The 25,041-nt window shown below is 42.3% G+C and overlaps 2 protein-coding genes across 3 annotated transcripts in view; one reads left to right on the forward strand and one right to left on the reverse strand.

Annotated features, from left to right (window-relative positions):
• Positions 1 to 2,000, forward strand: part of WNT3 (Wnt family member 3) — a gene marked incomplete at its 5' end in the record, with an annotated part of 42,584 nt that extends 40,584 nt beyond the window's left edge. The window contains one exon of the mRNA XM_079905230.1: positions 1,872 to 2,000. The remainder of the gene's footprint in view (positions 1 to 1,871) is intronic.
• A 5,263-nt stretch (positions 2,001 to 7,263) lies between these two features.
• Positions 7,264 to 25,041, reverse strand: part of NSF (N-ethylmaleimide sensitive factor, vesicle fusing ATPase) — a gene marked incomplete at its 5' end in the record, with an annotated part of 156,766 nt that continues 138,988 nt past the window's right edge. Inside the window, 4 exons of one of the 2 annotated variants that reach the window (XM_079905955.1) lie at positions 7,264 to 9,189; positions 9,643 to 9,698; positions 13,473 to 13,586; positions 14,901 to 15,035. In XM_079905955.1, the coding sequence (XP_079762081.1) occupies positions 9,144 to 9,189; positions 9,643 to 9,698; positions 13,473 to 13,586; positions 14,901 to 15,035 (351 nt within the window). In that variant the 3' untranslated portion in view covers positions 7,264 to 9,143. The remainder of the gene's footprint in view (positions 9,190 to 9,642; positions 9,699 to 13,472; positions 13,587 to 14,900; positions 15,036 to 25,041) is intronic. The other variant, XM_079905956.1, reaches the window with a different exon arrangement.

Below are 25,041 nucleotides of genomic sequence, written 5' to 3' on the forward strand. Positions count from 1 at the left end.
TGTCCCCGCTGTCAAGCAGGATACGGCTCTGGCCATTCTGAGAGGAGGCTGGGGGGAAATCAGAATTTTGGAACACTAGCCCTGGAGGGGGCACAGAGGGCCGTTTGTCTAGCCTGCCCATTGCACAGATAAGGACACTGAGCCCAGGGCTCTGCCTCCAGAAAGGCCCCATATGTGGGTCCTGCAGAGGCCACAGCGGCAGCAGCCCAGGCCCCGGCAGTGGCTCTACGGGGCTCCAGGGTGTCACAGCTCTGTTCCAGCACCTCCCCTCCCCTCCCCTCCCCTCAGTGAGCAGCCGAGAGAAGCCATCTGCCAGGTGGGAAGGAGATGCTGGGTTTGCCCTCAGTGTCCATAAAAATCCCCGGCCTGCGATCTGATACTGATCGTAAGAAGAGGCAACACTCTCCATCAGCCTTCTGTTCCCCGTTTCTGAGACAGAATGGCATTGCCCCCAGTCTTATGGAAAGTACTACGTGGATGTGGTTTCAACATGCCACACCCAGGTAGAGGGTGGCCCCCCGGGCCCCCATATATGGACACTCTGGAGTCCTTGCTCTGGGACAAGTGGAGAATCATCCCCCAGTGTGGTGCCTTTCTGACAAACACTCAGTTTGGTGAGTGATGTGGGGCAAGTTGTTTTGCCTCCGAGCCCCAGTTCCCTCACCTGTGGACTAAAGGTCATCCGTACAGACAGCCCTGGCACAGGGTCCAAGGAAGCAGCAAAAGATTCCAAGGCTGAGTGGAGCTGACCTCCAAGGGCGACTTCCCCCAGGCCTGCTGCTGGTCTGGAGCCACAGGCGAGACCAGTTACCTTTCCTGTCCTTTCATCCACACCGACACTCTGCAGGCAAGATGAGAACTTTGGAGACAGGCTGGCAGGGACTTCAGGGAACAGAGCCTGCAGCCTTTCTCTTGGCTGCACTGTCTCCAGTGCAGGTGGGAGAGAGAAGGGCGCCCCAGAGCAGGACGTGTACCCTCCACACTCTCGGGGAGGAGCCCCAGTCAAGATTCTTTATGCCACAGGAAGGCCAGAGTCCTGGGCCTTCCTTGTGGGGAAACCTCTTTCCATTGCTTGTAGATTTTGTCCAGTGTCTCAGGCTAACCACTGATTTCCTACCTTACGAGTTCCAGGTTTATTCCTTGTTATTCAGATTCTGTGAGCACAGTAAGCTGGAAAGGGCTCTGCGTGAGAGTCAGGTGGCCTGGCTGACCCCAAGTCCTGGGTCTGTCACTATCTTGCAGCGAGACTTTGGACGTGTCCTTTTAATCTTGCTGAGTCTGTTTCTCTCCATGTAAAAGTCTACTGGCCAAGGAGTTGGGGTTGATTGGGAACACCCGTCAGAGCCCTTTGGGCTTAAATCCTTTGTGACATGTAAATACAAATACAAATGAAGAAAATGTACACATCGGTGCTCCTATGAGAAGGAATTATTCATAATGTAATAGATTATCTTCTGTTTGGACAGCTTGATACAGAAACACAGTGTACAGGAGTTTATGAAGCTGGGAATTGGGCCCTAGATCTGCAAGGTTTCTTCCAGTCTCTATGCAAGACAGGTTCCTATGTCAGTCTCGTTACCTGCTACTGGGCTTCCTGTTGCCCAAGCCCCAGCTAGAGGGTGGAGAGGTAGGATGTGGATCCCAGCGTGTAGACGCTGAAGCTCTACTGCTCTGTAGCTCCCACGCCCTTCCTCAGTGGTAGACCCCAGGTAGCGGAGGGAGCATGGAACAGCCACTGGAGTCTCCTGTTACCTCCAAGTTCAAGAGAAATGCTGAGACACCTGATCAGCAGCCTCTGAGCTTTGCACCCTGTGGGTGGTCTCTCTGGGAAAATAATCATGTTCCTAATTCTTCCTCTTTACTTTCCAAAGGGCACTGGGAACGGGTGAAGCGTGTGGCTGGGCAGATTCACCGAAGTCCTCTGGGAAGCGGGACCCAGAGCGGGGCTCAGCCCTCAGCATCAGACAGCAAGGAATCCGGACTGTTGCCAGATGCACGTGTGGTAAATTACCTGGATCCAACCCGCCCGCTGCCTGGGAGGCCTCCCTCCCTTCTCTCTCATCTTAAGTTTCTCACCCTACTCTGGATGGTGTGTGGTTTTTAAAGAAGGGGCTTTCTTTTTAGTTCTCTAGGGTCTGATAGGAACAGACCCGAGGCTTATCTTTGCACATATTAAAGAAAATAAAAATGGAAAAAAAAAAACCCCACAGAAAACCACTTCTACTCCAACAGAACAGGCTGGGCTCATGTGAGCGCTCTGCCTGGTGGTAAAGACATCAACGTGGGCAAGATTCTGTTTCCCAGCTGCTTCTTCTGGTGACATTCCAAGATGCCTGCGAGGTGAGAGTTAGGAAGTAGGACAAAGCCCTGCAGTTTCCTTTTCTCTGTCTACTCCCATTCAAATCTGATAGACTTTCACATTCTGATAAAAGCCATAGGTTTAGCTGGGATCAAGTGGTAGGGAGGCCCAAGGCAATCGTTAGAGTCAGGTTTTGAGTTTGAAGAACCGGGAGTTCCAGGCGGCCTGGTAAAGCTGTTTGAAGAGCAGCGGTATGTTCTTCTCAGTCCCATTTTCTCTGTAACCCTGTTCTGCACGAGAGGCTCTTGGGAACTGCAGTCAGATCTCAAAAATCTTTTTCTACCATTCTGCAGTTTCCACCATTAACGCAGTACTTTTTTTTTTTTTTTTTCTGTAGTGAACGTTGTAAATAGGTTATGTGTGTGGGGCAAGCCTCCTCTAGCTCCAATGGCTTCCTGAAGAAAGTGGTATCTTTAAAGGGGCCATTCTGTCCCTCCCAGCCCTGCTCACCTGCAGATTCTCCATAAAAACAAACTCCAGGTTGAGCAGTTGGACTGTAGGTCACCTTAGTATAAATTAGACAAAGGGTCAGAGGGAGAGTAGCAATATATTCCTGAAGTTCCAATGTTGTGGCTAGTAGATGGGGAGGATACCGATGATTCCTTCGTTTCCTCTCCTATAAGGACACGTCGTCCTGCATCCTTGTCTTTCGTTGGCCTGCGTGAGGAAACAGAAATGCAGAGTTCCTTCACACAGGTCTTCCGGCCTCACCTGTATGCTGACAGCATCAATCCGTGCAGACACCAAGGATCAGCATTAGGTGTTCAAAGTGGGGCAAGCCGTCACTTGCTCCCTTGGGTAAAGCGTCTCACAGCTGAGTCCTCCTTGATCCACACGGGTCCTCTGGAGTGTCCTAGAGGAAGCGAGCACAGTGGAGGCAAACGGGTCTGATGGTACGAGTCAGTGCAACAGCTCTGCCTTAAGAGTCAGAAAGAAGAGATGCAGCAGGGGCACAGTACAGAACACAGTGATTTCTTCCTCTTCCCCCTTCTCTCTTTGCCTAACACTGACCTAAGGTACCGGGTCAAGCCATCTTCCTATGTGCTCAGGCAGGTTCGCCAAGACGACTGGCTAGAAGCCATGCCTGCACTCTTGAATCTGCTGGCAGTGAGCCCTGCTAAAAAGATACACATCCCATCCCCTCTAGAGAGTCTGAAATGCCCCTCCCCATCTCAGACTGAAGTTTCAAATCATGTCAACCAGATAATGCTTGCTTTATGTGAGAATTCTTTCAGCAGAATGGATACAAATTTTCAAAACAGTCTTTTCATATCTATGTATTCTGTATTAAAAGTGATAAAGTCATGTTTCTGGGGCGTATTCAAGTAGCTGACAAGTAATTATTTAATAATAGTACATTGAGTGCATTGTAATTATTCTCGCCATAGTCAGGTAATAGTATCCAACAGAAATTTCCTACCAACCTGCTGTATCCAAAGTTTTGTAAAAAGTTGTAGAAGTTGTTGATCTTTTTGATTTTATATTCAAAAAGTCTCTTTTTATAAATATTATTTATTATACAATGTATATACCTTTGAGTTAACTAAGATTATATATTATATAAATATATATATATTTGGAGAAAATATATTTCATCATGCAGTTTTTTTCTGTTAAGTCATTAAAGAGAAGGTAAACAAACTTAAAATGGATACATTGTACAATGTGTGGAGTTTCCAGATTAATGCTTAGGAGGTCAAGAATATGAGATTCTGAATGTGGTTGCCTCCACTGTCACTCTGAAATTAGTGGCCCAAATTAAGGTAATTTCCTTTGTTTTCTAAGCAAGATCATCTGAGACGTCATGGACAGTAAGTCTGATCTACTAAAGGACTTTCTTACAGGCTTACTTCGTTCTAAATCAGCTTCTAACAAAGAATTTCCAGTTTTAGAAGTCAGCAATTGGGGCAGTAATTCACCTCATACACCCCAGCACTTCCAATGCACAAATTAATGTCACAAACACTGAGATACGGCTCGAGGCCCACAGACCATGGGGTTGGCCACCGACTTAATCCCTTTCTAACCCATGTTTTCAACTCCATTTATTGGGAAAATAGGATTTGCTTTACTGAAAATGAAACTTGAGTGGACATGGCTCTCCCCTGCTAGTTCCACTTGAGAGCTAAGCTCCGGAAAGGGTAGGTTGGCGGGAAAGAAGAAATGGTGTGCCCTGGGCTCTGGAACAGGTGTCGTTTGAAGGTTTAGATCTGTTTGGGCAGAACAGACCCACTAGTGGGCATGCTCTTGGGAAGGCCATTCTCTCCTTGGACTGAGGCTCCTAGAGGACTCACCTGAAGCTAATAGGTAACGCCTTTTCATCAATGAGATGCTGTAACTCAGTCTTATGACCACAGACAATCCTTTGGTCTTCAGACCTACCCATAAAATGTCACCTTCGGTTTACTTGGCACAGCAAAAATGTTTTCTCTTCCTTTTTCTTTCTCCTGATTTACCTTTAGTAGGAGTAAGTAAATTCATCTCACTTCACAGAAAAAACAACAGAAAAATAGAGGGGTCTGCCTTGTGCGGTGGAGATGGGCTGCCTGTGCTCTAACCTTAGATTAGGGATGGCTACTAGAAGTTCATGAACTTGCTTTTGCCCGTGACATGTCTTTATTTAGTACCTGAAAAGCTCAAATCACAAAAATGGTGGTTTCGGCTGTGCAATGAATCGGATGTGGAAAGGATACAGATCTCCCCGTCTCATGGAGCTGCTCATCTTTGTATTTCACTTTTACATGAAGCTAATACTCATCTACCCAGTATTTTGGGCACTTTTTTTTAACCTATAAAATCGCCAAATATTTAAATGGCCCCTGGTCACACTCACCAAGGCCATTGGTAATCCTTTCTATGATTAATTATATTCTATGATTTAAGAGAATACAGTTTATAGCAGTGCTTGAACATTTAGTTTCTCCATAAGCATGAATACTATTAAACATCTAAAAACAAGAGGAAGATCCGCCCCCCCAAAAAAAATCCAAAAGAAAGAAAAGATAATATAATGGGAATCATTATTATCTTTCAAAGCAGTATTATTTTATGAAGAAAGAAGGGAAGGGAAGTGTGTGAGAGAGTTCAAGGATGAGGGGATGAGGTACAAATAAAGGCAGAAGGAAGAAGCAAGGCTAGGGGAACGATGATGGTGAGATTATTCTAGGCGCGTCAGACGGTGGTGTCCAACGAGCCAACGGCGGGCGTATCCACACCGGCCCTGGGGATGTGGATGTGTGCTCATGTGCATGGCTCACCTACAAGCACACACAAGTGAACTTATTTCAGCAAAATTATGGCTGCTATAGTGTCATCATTTCTCCTAGCTCAACAGAGGACTTTCTAGGAGGCAAAAAATGATCTTACCATTAATCTTATACTCCCCAAATGGAGTGACAGGGTCAGCTGTGTGGAGGCTGTACGCTGGGAAAATTTCAAACCTGAATCCCCCTTGCAAACTGTCTCCGCTCCTTGGGATTCTTGCCGATCGCAGGCGCCATCTCCTGCATCTTAATGTCACGGTGTCCACACAGCACACGCCCTCTGTGGGCCCAGCTCCAAGACCCAGTCTCAGCACTGCTTGCCAGCTGAAGAGAAACTTTGGATCATTTTGCAATAACTTCTGAAATCTACATGCTTTTTCGAACTCTCGTACACACCTTTCCCAGTCACTTCTTTGAAGAGGCTTATGGATCAAGTTGCCAGGCAAGGAAGATGAAATCTTGCTTTTTCCTTCTGTGTTTGGGCTGGGTCGGTTGTTTATAGCTGACTCAGTGCTTCAGCAAGTCTGTTTACCAGGATTTGATTATTATACACACTTAAATCTGCTTCAAGACTTGTTGCTGAAACTTAGGGAGGCTGTTCACTGTAGTTTTTAGGATATGAAAAAGCCTTAAAGTAAAACAAATTTCAGGTTTGACCGTCATTATCCAGGTTTTCTGTGTTACATTAAAAAAAAAAAAAGGTGTTTCAGGGAAGTTGTACAACTTTAGAAAGGATAAAAGAACCTCCTTTTCTGAGGTTTTAATTACATCTTCTGATAAAAAGTAGCCTGTTAACAGTTCATCCATAGAAGAAGAAATCTAAGGCAGCAGATAGTGGAGTCTCCTTTGCTTTATCACCAGGCCGTGCTGTAATCTCGAACGCTCTCTGCCCAGCATCGGCTTTGAAGAGTTCCGGGATGGCTCTAAGACATTCTCAAGGCTATGCAGGGACCAGGTGACCTCAGGGTCCTCCTCCCAGGAGGGTGTGGACAGCTCCTGGGGAGCTGACCCTGCTGTTGGAGGAGCCCTGAGGTTGACCTCTCCCCACAAGCCTTGCTGATTTTCTGGGTGGCTTTTACTCCTAACCCGAGCCACCTCTAAGGATCAGGGTTTAGGCTAAAAGATCTGATAGCTCAGAAACATGCAAATGGATGAAGGATACCAAAACGAACCATGTGAAGAAATCTCACTGAGAGTGTTTGAGTCCCTTGGCTTGTACATATCATAGGAAGGAGTAATTCTACTTGAGAAACAATTTTCCCTTCCGGTTTATTACTAACCCACTTATGGCTTTGGTACACTTCAGTTTTCTAGTAAAGGGAAATAAGTAAAAGAGGTATAAAGATTCTTATTGTGCACTAACTTTATAAAATATGCTATCAATCTGTATTTCCTTTATTTATTTATTTATTTTTACATCTTTATTGGAGTATAACTGCTTTACAATGGTGTGTTAGTTTCTGCTTTATAACAAAGTGAATCAGTTATACATATACATATGTCCCCATATCTCTTCCCTCTTGCGTCTCCCCCCCTCCCACCCTCCCTATCCCACCCCTCTAGGTGGTCACAAAGCACCGAGCTGATCTCCCTGTGCTATGCGGCTACTTCCCACTAGCTATCTGTTTTACATTTGGTAGTGTATATATGTTCATGCCACTCTCTCACTTCGTCCCAGCTTGCTCTTCCCCCCTCCCCATATCCTCAAGTCCATTCTCTAGTAAGTCTCTGTATTTCCTTTAAATTAACTATATTTTCTGAATGATTAAAATCAGAGATTTTAAAATAAAAATCATCCATCTCCTTACACTAGTTAAAACAAGGAGGGGCTTTTCTGATCCCTTTCTTCATACACTCGTATCAGTTATGTATATTGTTTTGTACAAAATATTTGGTCTACAGAATGTTTTCAAGTATATGTACTCTTTATTGCATTCCTTCATTTGCATTAAACAATATTTATATTTTTTCAATATAGTTTTGGACAAAACACAAAGACATTAACCTTATTTAACAAGACACATAAGTTAATACAATGTGTGCTGCTTTCATGGGAAGAGAAAAAAGAGGCAAGATCTAAAACAGATAAGGGAATCCAGGATATTGGCCACCAGCAATCACAGAATTTCACAATACAATCCACCTAAAAAAAACACAACAAAACAGCCACAAAATAAGCTAGGGATGAAAACCCAAAAGAAAGTAGTTGTGACATACAAGTCTACCGAAAATATACAGAGAGCAAGACCTGGAGATAATTTACCTTCTACCATGGGGACAGATGACATAGCTACACCCAAGTACCTGATGCGTGACAAGCCTTACAGGTGGTGTTAGGTACCTTCAGGTGGCTCCTGATTGCTTGTCCTAGAAGTTTAAGCAGCAACGGAGAGAGAGTGGCATGTTCCACAAGTCTCCTCACCAAACATGACGACCTGATCAAATGTCTTCAAACTCGGCTTACACCACCGTTCTCCTTCTCTTTGGAAGAAGTGCATAGTGGGGAAAGGAAACGTCTTCAGTGTATTGGAATGGATGTTAAAAGACTGAGGGGAGAGGACTAGAAAGCGGTTTATTTTTTCTGGAAAATAGTGTTTTATTTATGCTAGGTAGTACAGATAATTTAAAGGAAGGATACATTCTAAGTAAGTCATTAAGCTAAGGAAAAAGGAAAAGTGGTGATACTAGATAAGCCTTTAATATTAAACTAAGGGATTGACCCATTCAGAGTTGGACACTAATGAGTGCTGAGAGGGTTTTAAGTTACTTTCATGACGCCTTTCTGTTTAGGGGTGTGTGCTTTTTCCATACACATCTCTCACAAGCTGTTAACAACATCTACCAAATGGTAATGATTAGCATATCTCTTGCCACAGAGCAAATTACTTATATTAAGGGGGTGTCACAGCCAACATGGTAATAATCTGACTTTCTGTTAAGAAAGATCTCCTGACTGCAACTTGGAAACATCTCTGAAAATGACTGAGAACAGCATCTTAGAAATTCAAAGCCCTGTTTCTTTAGGCAAAGATAACCAGGCTTCCGGGAGAACCTTTAACCGTATATCCAATTACCTTTAGTGTTAGCACAAGGAAGTTACAAAATAATCCCTTTGAACCCATACCTCTATTCACTGCTCCTGGTTTACATGTAGAAAGTCTTCCTTCTACTCCGTGAACTGCTGTGTTGCAACATCGTTGCGTTTATTGAGAGTTTTTGGCTGACGGTGGTGGTAGGGAGCTTAGAATGTGTAGTGTTCACAAGCACAGTATGTTTCCCACGTTTAAAGACTGAGCAAGAAGGAATCGGCTTGCACGGAAAGGTGAGCACAGCATATTCTAAAGCAAATTTATACCTTCCACAAAACTGGGTATCTCAATAAGCACAAGGAAGCGAGTTTCACTGCACTAATCATGCAGAGCGAGCACGTGTTGAAGGTAGGGAACATTTCACTTTGTCCAGTATCTTGAGTAAGTCGAGTGAAGATCCCAGGCCACCTTCACCTTGGTCCCTTTCCTTGGTCACTTTGTATCTGAAAATAGTTCATTTTCAAAGTCGAGGGGGCTACTGAAAAAGACATATCCAAAACACAAAAAACAGATGACGGTCTGCAAAAAGCCGTTCATCACAAAACCACACTAAAAGCTTCTTAGTGGCTTTTCTACATTTTTCACTATGTATTTGCTATTAGATGAGCATTTCACAAAAGAAAGTGGTTATGCTCCATGCAATTTAAAAGCAGGTTCCAATAAATATGTACCACTGAGCTTTTTCCTGCCTTGTGACAAGGAAGTTTTGCAAAGCAGGACAGGGAGAGCAAACCAAAAGTACAACCCATTTCCTTGCTTGGTCTCCTAGACCTACAACACAGCCAAGAATTCTAATAAATGGAAACAAAGTTGTCCAAGAGAGGTTGAGAATTCAAATTCACATGCACTGTACAGCAACTCTTAGAATAGGCACATGGGTTTAAAAGAGTGGGAAGTCTGGCTGGCGGTCTTAAGTGTCGCATGTACTTACGCTCCTTCTTCTCTCAAGAGGGCCAAGAATTTTCTCACACGGTATTCAGGATCCATCTAAACACATCAGAAGAAATAAAGACAACGGGTTAGTGGTGCCTTCTAATAACGATGCACTTACTTCATGCCAAGAAAACGATCGGGTTTATACTTCCTTAGCGCTTTGCTGAGTCACAGAAATGTGTTACCTCCTCCTTGACCAGTATTCTGATACACAGCAAAGCAGACTGTGCCACTCAAGGGAAGTGAATGGGATTTCCCAGCATAGAGAATCGCCATGCACGAGGTTGCGAATGACCCAGCTGGTCATCCACAGGCACCTCAGTTGAGCGCTCCCTTAGCTAGCACCGGGTGAGGAGGCAGCACTGAGAGGCACCAAGTGTGAGACCGGGGCTGCCCATTCATGGGGGTGCACACGGCATCCAATCCACAGGGTTCATCGAAGGCATCAAAGTAAGACCAAAACTGAAGAAACCAATTGGTGTTGATTAAGCAACTAGAAAATAGCTTATTAACTCTATATAATGGACACTTGAGCTTTTCTTAGCCTTGGTCTCTCTTGCATAGTTTCTTCTTTGCAATTAATGAAAAAAATTGTGCTGAAACTAAAAAAAAAAAGAACAGTGGGGCTGATTCCTCTGACATGCTCTCTGGATAATCTGGGTCTCTTGTGACTGAGAACCACATTGTGAGTCTAAAAAAAAGATGGGGGAGTTAGTTCTGGCTCATGTTGTAGGTTCAGGTTGTTATTATTAATTATCCCTACTCATTTTCATTTCATATTCATATTTCTACTAATTTGTTTAATTATATTCTCATTGGTCCACCAGAGATGTGAAGTAATCTAAAAAATGATCATTAGAAACATCTTTAATGGGGCTCCCCTGGTGGCGCAGTGGTTAAGAATCCGCCTGGCCAATGCAGGGGACATGGGTTCGAGCCCTGGTCCGGGAAGATCCCACATGCTGCGGAGCAACGAAGCCCGTGCGCCACAAATACTGAGCCTGTGCTCTAGAGCCCACGTGCCACAACTACCGAGCCCGCGTGCCACAACCACTGAAGCCTGCGCGCCTAGAGCCTGTGCTCCACAACAAGAGAAGCCACCGCAATGAAAAGCCCGCGCACTGCAACGAAGAGTACCCCCACTCGCCACAACTAGAGAAAACCCTGCGTGCAGCAACGAAAACCCAATGCAGCCAAAAATAAACAAATTTATAAAAATTTAATTCCTTAGGATTAATTTTTATTGTAAGAAACACAATAAATTTTTATTGTAAGACACACACCTAACTTTTAAAAAATGTTCCAGGGCAAGGAGTCTGTTTCCCAAGAGGGAACTCCCTGCCCTCCAGGAATAGCTTTCAAATGCTCAGTGCAGCTGTGGGTAAATGTGCAATTGGACTCCCCCCTCCAACCACTATTTTTTTTTTTTTTTTTTAAGATTTCTTCTCTTCTATCCCAGAAAAACATCTGAACAGAAGTTTCAAATGTATCAAAGTTAAGAGGTCAGACTACAAAGGACTAAGAAAAAGTGTGAATATTTAACAAGAGAAACATTTTTCCTCTTTGGGAATAGAATTACATATGAGTCAATTGTCAAGTTCTTTAAAAAAAAATGGAACTGGCTGGAGTTCCGCTGTAGTCAGTACTTGCAGGTCTTTGCCCATTAAATATATTTAATATGTGTGAGCAAGGACTTACTGACTTGCCTGTAGCTATGGAATTAAAAGTCAAGAGAAAGGGAGGAAAAAAGTAATCTAGATAAATGACTTTATTCCCTCAGGTGACATCCAGTCAGAGCAGATCCTCAGCACTGTGCAAGTTTTAACAGAATTGTGTATAGTGAACAGAGAGGTAACATGACTTACATTCTGCTAAACTACATGCCTCTTCACTTAGGCTCGGTCTCTCTAAGGCAGATCTAAAGAGAATTCACTCAGCTGCACCAAATCCATTTGATGTGAAGGGGTTCAAACTCAGAGGCCTATGAAGTGTCAGTCGCTGAAGATTAGGCCTGAGTGCCCCACTCTCACTTTCCACCCCACATACAGAGGAAGCATTAACTTGATCACTGACCGGTGGGCATCAAAGGAAGAGGAAGGGGTAGGGATTGGGGAGAAAAACCCACATAGTTTCTTCTATGCAATTATTGAAAAAAAATTGTGCTGAAACTTAAAAATTGAAGAGTAGAGCTGACTATCTGACAAATTTATCTTTTCCAAGGAAAGAGCCAATGTATATGCACCTTTACCAAGAATAATCCTAAGCAAAGTGGTTTGTCTGTAACTTTAATTTACTGCTCAAAATGAAAAATAAATAAATTGGCTTTAAAAGAGTCCAGCTGAAAGTTCAGTAAATTAAACTTTAGGTTTCTGAAAGCTACAATTTTATTTTAAAATAAATTTACCGGGCTTCCCTGGTGGCGCAGTGGTTAAGAATCCACCTGCCAATGCAGGGGACACGGGTTCGAGCCCTGGTCCAGGAAGATCCCACATGCCATGGAGCAACTAAGCCCGTGTGCCACAAATACTGAGCCTGTGCTCTAGAGCCCACAAGCCACAACTACTGAGCCCGTGTGCCACAGCTCCTGAAGCCCATGTGCCTAGAGCCCGTGTTCCACAGCAAGAGAAGCCACCGCAATGAGAAGCCCACGCACCACAACAAAGAGTAGCCCCTGCTCGCCACAACTAGAGAAAGCCTGCGCACAGCAATGAAGACCCAATGCAGCCAAAATTAAATAAAAATAAAATAAATAAATTTATATAAAAAAAAGAAATTCACCAGCAAAGATTAAAAAGCATTTGCTTCGTGATTCCAATTTGTTATTGGTCCAAGAGCCTATTTCAGAAGTAAGTGAAACTTAAATTTCACCTCATCCACCCACAGCTCGCACTGCTGGAAGAGCAGGACTGAGCATAATACATGACTCTCAGAATGCAGCCAGCCTGTCCACCTAAGACCTGGGAGAGATTCATTCAACGGAAGTTTACTGAGTGCCCAACTATGTGTCCAGTTCTGTTCCAGGGGCTGTGGATTTAGTAGGGAGTGAGAGCCAAGGTCCCTGAACTCACAAAGCTTGGAAGTGATTTATTATCTAACTAGTATGTCAGATAAGGACAAAAAGACACAGGATGTGCACACGGAGGGGTGGAGTTACAAAAAGAAGAAAGGGAAGTTGCCCGTAGACGTGAGAAAGTCCCAAAGAGGTTTCATCTGTTTTTGCCCAGGCAGTAGCCAGGGGCTTAGTTTTCTATGTGATCCTGGACGCTTCAACCCTACAGTAGTTTGCATAAAATTTCTAGGAGCCCTGCCAGGGGAGAATATACACAGCTTAAGTCTAATCTGTACACTCAATTACCTTGTCCCTTGAAACTGTCTCCCAGGCCCCTTTTGGTGTCTGTGCGTCGCTTCCTGACCTCTGATGGACAACGCCATCCCACCCCCCGACCCCTGTAGATAACTGGCTGTGACCCTGCATAAGTCATTGACAAACCGGTGGGACACTCAGGACCCTCACCTCTAAAATGAGGGGGCAGCAGAACAATTGTTCTTTTAAGTCCTTTCTAGTTCGAAGACCTAGTGACTCCCTAAATTAAAACTTAAAGTAACTCTATATTCTTTTCTTCTATTTTTGAATTTTAAGAAGTAGGAAAGAAAAGTACCAATAAGTTATTGTTTGATCTCAGAAGCAGGCTACTAACACCAACCTGATTCTGGAAATAATATAAAAGAATTATAATTTAAAACCTCAGCGAGAGGGAATGATAAAAACTCTTGGGATATATCGTGAAGCTTCTATGTCTGAACCATACGGAGAAGCAAGCATCTTACCTGTAGGGACATCTCGATCAACATTAGTAACTTCTTGATTCCTATCCACACCTTCTTCCCTTTGACTTGCTGTGCAATTGTGGTGCGTTCTTTATCCCTGAAGTTGCCCAACAGCTACAAAAACAACAAAAAAAAAACGAAAGCACTTCTGTAAGTGCATCAACAACATTAGTTAATTCCCACATTTACCCTTAAAAGAACAGTGATAAGAACTACCTAACTGGTTCAAGCTGACAGAATTCTCTCATATTTTAAAATCTAACCTGACTTGCCTGAGATCCATTAGCTGCAATCATGAAAATGAAAACTGGTATCCTAAGCTCTGTTTTCTTACGGACCTTGATTATAATTTAGAGATATATTTGCTGGGGGAAAAATAGCTCCAATCCATAATAAATATCAGTTAAAATTTTTAACATTCCTTTCTAGGAATAATCTGTTATGTGTCAAAGCAGACTAAATTTAATTCTCTTACTCAACCCCAGCACAAAAACTGCTCAAACAGGTAAGCTGGAAACATTTATCATAGAGATAGTTTGTATTTTGTTGGGAATATGCCCCAATTGTATGGGTCTTGAGGATTTTAAGAAGCCTTCCTGGGCTTCCCTGGTGGCGCAGTGGTTGAGAGTCCGCCTGCTGGTGCAGGGGACACGGGTTCGTGCCCCAGTCCGGGAGGATCCCACATGCCGCGGAGCGGCTGGGCCCGTGAGCCATGGCTGCTGAGCCTGCGCATCTGGAGCCTGTGCTCCGCGACGGGAAAGGCCACAACAGTGAGAGGCCCGCGTACCGCAAAAACAAAAACAAAAACAAAAAGAAGCCTTCCTGACTCACTGCTGAACAAGTCACTAGATAATATTTTCTAACACCTCATCAAGTCATTTGTGCACATTGATATTAATCAAAAGTTTAATAAAGGATATATATTTTTTAAAATTAAAGACTATGTTATCCTCAAAAAAATATTTCCACATTATGAACTTGTTAATAAAGGGGTTGCTTTTACTTCTATAGCTTTTTTCAAGTTTCTAAGGCTTTAACCATTGCTCCAATTTATTAAATGCAAGTAAATGGGCTGAAAGCAACTATGAATAACTGAATTTTCTATTTCTTGATTACTCTCCTCCCTCGCCCCATTCCAAGTTTCTGGTCCATGTAATCTATATGCATTAGTGATGCTGGGCACAAAGTAATTCACTCCTGGCAGTTTGTATGCTGCTTCCACCAAGGAATGAGGAATTGCTTCACTCTCACTTATATTTATCTCTTCTTCCTCTAATTCCTGAAAATGACTGCAGGTGTATCCCAGGTTCCGTGTTCTAGGTTAACACAGAAACTAAACACCAGGTGCGATGTCTGGGGCACCCTTAGCATTAATCCAGCCTCAATTCCTATCTTTGAACGGTGTGCACTCCACTGGCTCATTCTCACCTCCAAAGCCTCTAGCAGCTGCTCTCCTGTGGCAATGCTGGGCACATGGATGGTGGTGCTGAAGGCGTTAAGCATTTCCATCTCCTGAAGGACATCTTTGCGGCTCGTGGTCCCAATGATAAGAAGCTTGCGGCCCTGATCATAGGGAGAAAATGTGTTAAAACACATGCGAAACGACTGATTAGGAAACTAGAGTAAGCCTGAACAATATCCATTTATTTAATCGCAGAAATGCAAATGATTAGGCAAAAGAGAAGGAAAAAAATTCAGAATTGTCCTCTTGAAAACCCTTCTTTTTGGGGCCGTGCTGCGCGGCATGTGGGATCTTAGTTCCTGCCTGCAGTGGAAGCGCAGAGTCTTAACCACTAGACCGCCAAGGAAGTCCCTTGAAAATCTTAAAGTATCAACAACATGATTCAGAAAGAGCAACACTTTCTTCAGCACGTGGTTCAGAAAGAGGCAACTGTTCTTTCTCCTTATCCATATCAATAACATCATCGATCAGTAAATCAGGAAGATACACAAACCAAACAGCAAGATACCTGAGTATATGTTTGTAATTCATTTTTCACAGCCAACATAGTATCAATATATGTATGGTTGGGAAAAAAATGAAATGAATGAATGGAAACCCCATGCCACCCACTTAGCAAGGCTTTATTACGGTTTTTAGGAGAGGTAGGATAATAATAATAGCTTACATTTATGCAGCAGTTAACTGTGAAAGGCATGGTGCTAAGTGCTTTACATAATTGTCTCACTTAATATCTTTAATTTCTTTTTAATTTTTAACCCCAAAATATACAAGGCATGTTAAAACTATAGCAGGCCTAGGCCACCATTCCTGATTCCCTCTCTCCAGAAGCAACCATTTTCTACTCTCTTAGTTTTTCTTCTTGTATTTACTTCCTTATCTTTAAATAACAATGGTACACTATTATTTTGATTTTTCTTTTCAGCTCTAAATATTATTTCCTGAATTCCTATTATGGAAGAGGGAGAGTTAATATTAATTTTGCACAGCCCCCCACCCCAATATGTCCTTTTTCTCATCCTTCCAATTATTTCACAGTCTTTAGTTAAATCTATATTCAGTATTTATTATGATTATATAAATATGATTTACAGCTAAGCCATGTAGTGTACTATTAAATTTCCTTTCTTGGGCAACATTTTGTTTTTATTAGAGTTAATAATTGCCATTCCCCCCCCCAACCCCTTTGCTTAGTTTATCAAATACTTACCACAAGTTCATCCCAAACAAATACAGACACGGATATCATACCAATATGTTCACACATGTTAGGGAATTTTAAAGTTTTGGCTGTTTTTTCTCAAAGACATTCCCCTCCTGGAGTCCTCTGTTCTCAAAGTTCAATCTGAACTGACTCTTCTCTAGGCCTGCTGCACAGCTGTAGCCCTAGAACTTTCTTCTCTCCTCTGTTAGATCCCCTGTCTCCTCACCTTCCTTTGTTTTTTCATTTATTCTCTCTTTCCATGGTACATGTACTTCAAAAGCTTCCTGAGAAAGGGCGTATGGGAGGTAAAAATTTTAAGACCTGGAAATGCCTTTATTCCACCCTTAATACTGTACACTTTATACTTGATAGTTTGGCTAGGTATAGAGAACAAGGTTAGAAACAATTTTCCCCACAGAATTTTCAAGGCATTGTTCTATTGTCTTTTAATTTTCAGTATTGCTGACTAGAAGACTGATGCCATTCTGATTTTCTGACTCATTGTTTCTAACTTTTAAAAATAAATACAATTTTAAAAGAATCTTTTCTTTATCCGTATGTTCTATAAGTTATGAACCTTGAGATAAGTCACTCTTTCTTGTTTACTGAATGTTTCTTTTTTTTAAAAATTACATCCTGTTATATTTCATGGATACTACCTTATTTTAGATCTCTGTGAATACTACACATTTTAAAAAATGTTTTCTTCTTTTCTCTGCTTTGTCTCCTGTGAGTTCCTTTTTCTTTTCTTTCCTTTTTTTTTTTTCTTATTTATTCATTGGTGGTTTTCTTCAAGTGTCTGGTGATTGTTGGATTACTATTCATACTTAAGAGTTAAACTAGTGACTGGAAGCTCTGAGTCTGAGAGCTTCATGATAGGATGATAAGACTTGGCTGATTACTGGGCGTCTCTCAAAGGTCAGGATGTGTACATTTTCCCTGGAGAATCTTCCAGTCTCCTTCCTGAGGGTTATAGAGACTAGTTCCCAACATACTGCATGGGAGTCGATGGGGGAAGGAGTCTGGGTACCTCACCACTCAATATGGAGACTTCCATTTACTCCTATTTGCAGTATGGCACCTCTTTAGATCAATCTCTCATTCAGTGTCCATTATAATCCTAAGAATTAAGTATGAGCATTATCTCTATTTTACTGATGAAGCTACTGAGTCTTATAGATTTAACTAATTTGTTCACGGTCTAATAACTAATAAATGATGGAGCCAGGAATGGAAACCAGATCCAGAATCCAAAATTGTATACTGCCTTTTTTTCACGAAGAAAAACACGTTTTAAAAATGTTTACTCAGAAAATGGAAGAGGAATGGATTTTAAACTATGTCACTAGATTTATGATACACACTCATTCCACAGATAAGCCTTTAATACAATTAAACCTTTCACAGATCTTAGAAACTCAGGGCATTAAAATAAATGAGAAAATTTAAAAATTATGTGAAAATTAAATTAAATGTAGGAAAAGATTTTAAGAAATTGAAGATCAGATGCCAAAACAATTTCAATTGGGGTTTTGTAAATATTAAACCACTATTGCTAATAAGGTGTGCTAGCCTTCCTCAGTCTTACTGATTGCTTTTGTCCATCTGTTGTGCCAAGAATGGATGATGCACCAACATAAACAAAGGCCTACCAAAGAAACAAGGTTGAGGCTTTCTGGTATAATTAGTAATTGGCATACCAAATGCCTGTGCAAAGACTGTGAGAGAGAAGTATACCTCTGAAGTATACACTTAAAGGGTAATCATTGTTATTATTCAAGAAACCCACTAGCTAAAAATCAAACACATTGTCAACAGACCTTTACCAAGCTCCTGGATGAATACGGAACAGACCTTGTATATACAGAGAGACAGATACAAAACAGATCATTATAATACAATACGGAAAGGTAGAGGTATTGCACATAGAATGTCATGGTAGAGGGAAGAAACGTGTGGCAGAGAAACATCTTCTTTTTCTCTGGAGGAGACAATATCTGAACTGAGTCTTAAGGAGTGAGTGGGGTGATTAGGAGACGAAGGGGAAGGACATCCAAGCCAGAAGGATCAGAAACAGATAAATCCAAAGGCAAAAAAACAAAAACAAAAACTGGGGTGCTGGGGTAATTACGAACACATAAAGACATATAAGCTTCTACTATGGAACAGAAAAGTGGTGCATTTACACTCGAACTATTTTTCAACTATTTTAAAATTCTGTTTGTAAACTTAGGAACATATCCTTGAAGGCTCATAGATGCCAAAAGCCACACAGGCTGGTATATTTTCATTACAATTAAAGATAACTATTACTTTGCTTTTTTCCTTAGGTTTTTAATGTTCCAGAGTCCATAATTCAAACCCCCTCATCTTGCCCCTCTCTTACAGAGGACAACACTGGCCCTAGAAGAATGGCTTCTTACCCATTCCCAAAGGCTGGAATTGCCATTTTCCTAGTGAAACTTTGTCTTATGTTACCAGTGACTATGCTCTCCAGAGTGTTAAGACTGGGAAATGTAGAGCAACTTATAATGGATATGTTAACTTATGTTCTGCTTTTCTTCTTGTTTAACAAGACTGCAAACACTGCAGAGAGGTCATGACCCAGGGAAGTTCAGGCCTTGACTTGTTGGCATCATCTTTAAGAAAACACCGAAAACATTACCAAATAATTAAACTGTGCTGGGTCATTCTGTATATTAATTAGTGGTAATACTCGTGAGGACGCTTTACCATGAAAAACCAGCTCTAAATATATTAATATCATAAATCACACTGGAGAACATTTTGGAGAAAAAGTTGCCAGCAGCATGAAATGAGAAGGCCAGCTTTAAAAATAAAAGTAGAGCTTAACCCAGAAAGAGAAATCCAACTACTAGTGGCTACTAGTCTGAGTCTATAACGCCAAAACATGCCCCTTGATGGAAAGAAAAAAAGCTGAGCGACAACTTACTTGGAAAAAATTGTTCCCAGCATACTCTTCACTGAGATTTTCTAGTCCTGATGCAATAAAGAAAAGGCCTAAATAAAACGACTATCTGCCAATCGGATTATGATAAACATTGTTCCAAGGTTAAATAAGTATTAGTTAACTAATTCTTAGTACCATAAGAAGCAACTCAGGTGAAAACATTACCATGAAAAAGGCAGGGCTCAGTCAGGTGTTGATCCTTCAGAAAAACCACTTCTTTACATGATGAAGAATGAGCCAAGTACTAAGCAGTATCTAAGCCTTTTGCCACACAAAGGACTAACCAGATAATCCACACCCTTTCATAGGTCCTGCCCATTGATTGGCCCCAATAAACTGATTTGCAACAAAAGTTCATGTGGAAGAAAGCTTTTTTTCCCTTCCTTAAATAAAAATGCCACCAATATAATACTGCAGTGAAATGGAAGGGCTGATTTTAACCTGCTAACAAAAGTAAAGTCAGTTATGCAGTAAAGAAAGGCCAATTATTTCCATATCATTCAATGCTGAGCAAGGGCAATACACCCTTGCTAAGAAGAATGAACTGTGAACAACTGGAAACCCTGAAATGGATTAAGAAGTGAGTGTGCCGGGGGCCTTAAACTTTATTTTCTCGTTGTTAGAATTTGAGGCTTTTGTAAACAAAAGTGAAATTTTTCAGAATTCAGAATTTATAAGCCAAGTTAAAGATAAAATAGGTTAGTTGATCAGACCATTAACATGAATTGACTCTGTTCAGGTATTTATGGAATTATGAGATTCAGTTTGTGCCTCTAAAGTGAGTACAATCTGGCTGGGGAGACCAAGTAAATATTCAGGGACCACTGCCAAGTAACACACCAGCAAACACCAGTGTATAACGGCTGAGGGGACACAGCTTATGGGCACAGCTTCACTGGCATGGGGTCATCCGGGAAGATTCCTACAGTATCATAGAGACACTGATGAAGAGGAGGCCCTGGAGGAGAAGGGACAGGCCTTCCATGCTCCTAATTCCCATGTGGGTGGTGGAGGCAGCTGAGCCAGAGCCCTCAGGGCTGAAAACGAAGTCTTTTTAGAGAGATGGGGAGTAGGCAGCGGACAAAAGGAAGACTCAGAATGCCAAACTAGAAAGGAGATTTTGTATAAAAAGCAACAGGAAACTAAAGAAGGTGCTGGAGGAGGAAGAACTGTGATGACGAGAAAGATGATCCCAGCAGCTTCATGCCGGGCAGTCCAGCAGCCTGTGAGGGGGCTGCTGTGGGAAAGACGTCTGGCTCTGAGAAAGGGTCTCAGAGTGAGCGCGCCTGGGAAGGGTCGGCGCCTCATCATCAGTGATGCACACACGTGCCTTCCATTTCAACGCAAGCCCAGGGTGGGCAGAAAGCAAGGGAGGAGAGGCAAGTCCCCTGATGGACAGGTGGCTTGGTACCATACAAAAAGTACAGGCTCCACCATTCATAGCTGAGTGATTTGGGCTAGATTACTGAACTTCTCAGCACCTGTTTCATCCTTAACCATAAAAATGGGATTAAAAATCCTACCTACTTGTCAGAGTAGAGCATGAGGTGAGAATGTGTGGGAGAGGGAGGCCTTTGCCATCACTGTCAGAGGAGGCAGGAGTGAAAGGAAGTGAGTGCTTGAACGATGGTCTTGAGAGGAACCTGAAAAACTGTCCTCTGCCTGGGATGTCAGGAATCTATGACATCGGGCTGGGTGGGCGAGCAGTGGGGCACCTGAGAATTCCTCTCTTCCCAACAATGCACGGCACTGGCCGCAAACGATGCCAAGAGAGTGCATTCTCCCAGAAGGCCAAGATTCACTCTGCGTTAGGGGGAGATGAGCGCGCCAATCTTCAGCTTAACGACAGTTAGTCAAGGCCCAGACGAGGCCTGAAGCTAAAGATCAAACGCCCCTCAGAAGCAGCCGTGACAGCAGGTTGAGGGTGAGGGGCCTCGGTGAGAGGCAGGGACTCTGAGGAAGAAATCAGCTCAGGGCAGAGGATGTGAAGCTTTTCTGGTAAGAGGTGCTTCAGTTTGTCACACTAGCTTCATTCTTGAAATGGGAGTAATGTCTGATATTTTAACTTAGTTTGTTATTATTCAGTGCAGATTAAATAAAAAATTCTATCCACCATAGAGCTTATACAACTTTACCACTGCATTTATTTGCAAGTCTGAATCTTGTTTCTAGCTTGTCAGCTCCCTGGGGGCGGGGCCATGTTTTATTCATCTCTGTCCTTGCAGGTCTTTAGCACAGCATGCCTGGCACACAGAAGATACTCTGATGTTCCCTCTACCTAGAATGCTCTTCCCTTATACATCCACATGGTTCTCTGCCTCAAAGTCAGGGCTCTGCTCCGGTGTCACCTTTCCCACAAGGCCCACCCCCCCCACCCCCGCTTCATCTCCCTTTATCCTGCTCTTTCCCCCCACAGTAGGATCACCTCTTAACATACTATATACTTTACTCATTTACTGTCTTTACTTATGTATTCTATTTATTGCTGGTCTTCCCTCATAAGGACAGGACTTGTGCCTGTTTGGTTTCACTGATGGATCCAGGGCTAGCATAGTGCCTTGAACATAGTGACAGGTTGATACATTTGTGTTGAATGAATGAATGGTGATCTCAGTGTAGGTTTCAAGGGCTGCAGATCACTCCTTCCTTGTTACACGTCTCTTCTGGCCCTGAATAATGCACACTATACCAAATGTTCAACAGGAAAATAACTACCATTTCAGAGTCTATACATCTGAGCCCCAAGATAACAAGTCAACAAGTTTTAAAGAAAACAATCCAGAATGATCAGCATGTATGCTTCATTTACAACATAACTAGATGCAAAGGATGTCATACCGCTTTCTTTTAGCTAATCAATTGATCGTCAATAGTTAAGCTATTCATAACTATTCATAATACAGACTTCTCTGACAGAGAAAAGATAAGACTCATTAGAAGCCATTAATTTAAGCTAGCGAGATAACTATCATTAAGCATCTCCTACAACTCTTGGTTTCCCCAAATCAAGGGAAAAATTTGACTACTATTAAAAACAACCAGAAGTCTGGACAGCGAAAGGAGAGGAATGGGGCCTCTTTGCATATCCTGCATGCATTTGATTTCTCACGCTCAAACGTCTGTAACTTCTTTTTTTGGTAGTTAAATGTTTAAGTTGAATACCAAAGGAAGGATGTTTCAAATAAATCATGTTACAACTAGGCAGACAACTACATTGAAACTCTCCATTAGATTTTCCCCTGAAGCAAATTCTTGGCCTACTGTCTTTGTAACCATCCTCCTGGTGCTGTAGGCAGGACAGAGGACAATAAAGAGGGGGAATTCATAATACATATTGAATATGAAATGAGGAACTTCACCCCAAATAATTTTTTAAAATTACTATAGGCAAGAGCAGACCACTCTGAGATATTAAAGAATATTCTAGTACCAGTTTGTGAAAAAGACATGGAATCATCAGATTTTATACTCGGAGCAGCTCTGAAAGCTTGCCTAGTTCTCTCCTCCTCCCTCTCCTCTCCTGGCTATTTTGTAGGTGAGAAACGGGGGTAAGATTTTACATCCAGGGAGGGAGCTGAAACCAGAGTTCAGGCCTCACCGATGTTCCCACTATGCTTTGCTGTCCACTCTTTTTTTTTTTTTTTTGCGGTACGCGGGCCTCTCACTGTTGCGGCCTCTCCCGTTGCGGAGCACAGGCTCTGGACGCGCAGGGCCAGCGGCCATGGCTCACAGGCCCAGCCGCTCCGCGGCATGTGGGATCCTCCCGGACCAGGGCACGAACCCGTGTCCCCTGCATCAGCAGGCGGACTCTCAACCACTGAGCCACCAGGGAAGCCCTGCTGTCCATTCTTATTTGTGTAATTTTTAACTTATATCAGCAATGGCTGATCTCTTAATTATGAGATAGATATATCACCTAGAAATTACGACCTCTGAGCTCTTAGGAGAAAAGGTTAAATAAATTAAGAAAATAAAGACGTACTGATGTACGGTATTCTTAGTGCCCAGTTTTGTAGGTGCTCTCTCATTAGAAACGTAACTAAGATGATCACTGACTCATCAGCAAATCCAAACTCTTCCACCTGGCACCCACAGTACACTTTCCCTCCCTCCCTCCGCTTTTAGCTGAGATGCCCAAAAATGACCCCTGTGCTCTGATCAGTTCAATTCTCTTCTTCTTTCTCATTTAACTTCTACCTCTGTGATTTTTATCCATAGCATTCCTCTTTATTAAAATGCTTTCCAGAGTTTTCTACCAGTTCGCAATTATCCCTTATGTTCAAGATATTTCAGAACTTGCCTTCTCTCCACATTCTGCCCTCCTTTAACCCTACACAACCCAGTTTGCTCCTTCAGGCTCCACCCTCTCTGAGCATGGATTCAATGTGCCCAGTAAAAACACCTCATTTATCTGGAGGCCAATTTACTGAACAATTTCAACTATCTAGAACATAGCCAAGAACCAAGATACATGCAAAATTCTCTAACTTCTAGAACTGAAAAAACACAATAAATTGAGGTTCAAGTGACTACTCACAGGTAGTACCAACTTATCCACTGGGCACAGCGGGCACAGGGGCAAGGGCCCACAAAAATATTCTAATTTCTTCTAAAATCAGAAGAAGAATCAAAGAACTTTCAGGTTGAGGAAAATGTTTTAAATTCCAACAGTTGGAAAATAAAAGTTTAACATTTTCTTTATGAAGAAAGGGATCCACGGAATTCACGACATGGCCCTGCTGGCAGGAAGCTCCTCCGCCTCTCATCAGAGTCTAGTTGCTCTCACTTTACAGACAACTCAAGGGTCCTGGAGGTTGCCTTTCTTAGCTCACAGCTAAGAAGCAGCAAATTAGACGAGGGGGAATTGTCAGAGGCAGGCAGACTGACACAACTGACTTGAATTCCTCAAGTAAAAGCTGATAGCAAAACCATTAAAAACAAGAAAAAGTACAACAAACTCAAAAAAACAGGGCACACTAGGTCTACTTAATGACTCCCAGGGCAGAGTCCTCTACATTCCAATAGTTCTTGCATAATCGCCATGTGATTATGGTTTGTAATGAAGATCCTTATTCATTGACGTAGTGTTTATAATACTTTGCTTCAGACACCAAAGATGTATGTAGCATTTCTTTCCTTTTAAAAAAGGCTAAAGTATAACAGTAATTAATATTTAAAGAGGTTCAGCTTCAGTCATTTCGGAAAAATGAAGCCTTTGATTTCTTACTAATTCCCATTCTTCCCTCCAGTGAAACTGAAGATGCCATATGAAGCCTAAGATAAGTAACTGTACACAAAACGTATCCTTAAATTCCCAAGTATCAGTTCGTACGTAAATAATAAAAATGTGCTAGTTCTGGCGCAGGCATATCCTTCACCATCTCTGCCCACTGCTGCAGAGCTGGAATTCCTCAGCACAGCATAATGGTCCTGATCAATCTCCCTTTTACTCGTCTTTCAAGACCAGGCTCAAGAACTACTATTTGTGAAATACTTGCAGATTTTCTCGGGTAAAATGGACCATACTTTCCTCCATAGTCCACTGGAACCCACATAAGTTATAAAACTTAACTATTTACATCATCATGTTTACACATCTTTCTCCCTCACTGGATTGTGTCAGGGACGCTAGTTGGCCTGCATACAAAGAAGAAAATAAATACCCCTCCTAGGTGGATGAATTAGAAAAAAGCAGTCATCTAGGTATATGTAGCCACCCTCGTCCCCATCTCCTAAAGCCCCAGCACCTTATATGAGTAAAAAGGCACCCCTTTTCCTCTTCCTCAGGCTAGGGTTGCCAGATAAAGCCCTGAGTATAGGTATGTCCCAAACAATGCATGGGATATACTTACACTAAAACATTATTTGGTGACTTTCTGAAATTCAAATTTAACTTGGCATCCTATATCCTCATCTACTAAATGTGGCAACC

This window comes from Stenella coeruleoalba (genome assembly GCF_951394435.1).
Source record: "Stenella coeruleoalba genome assembly, chromosome: 19".
NCBI classification, from domain to species: Eukaryota; Metazoa; Chordata; class Mammalia; order Artiodactyla; family Delphinidae; genus Stenella; species Stenella coeruleoalba.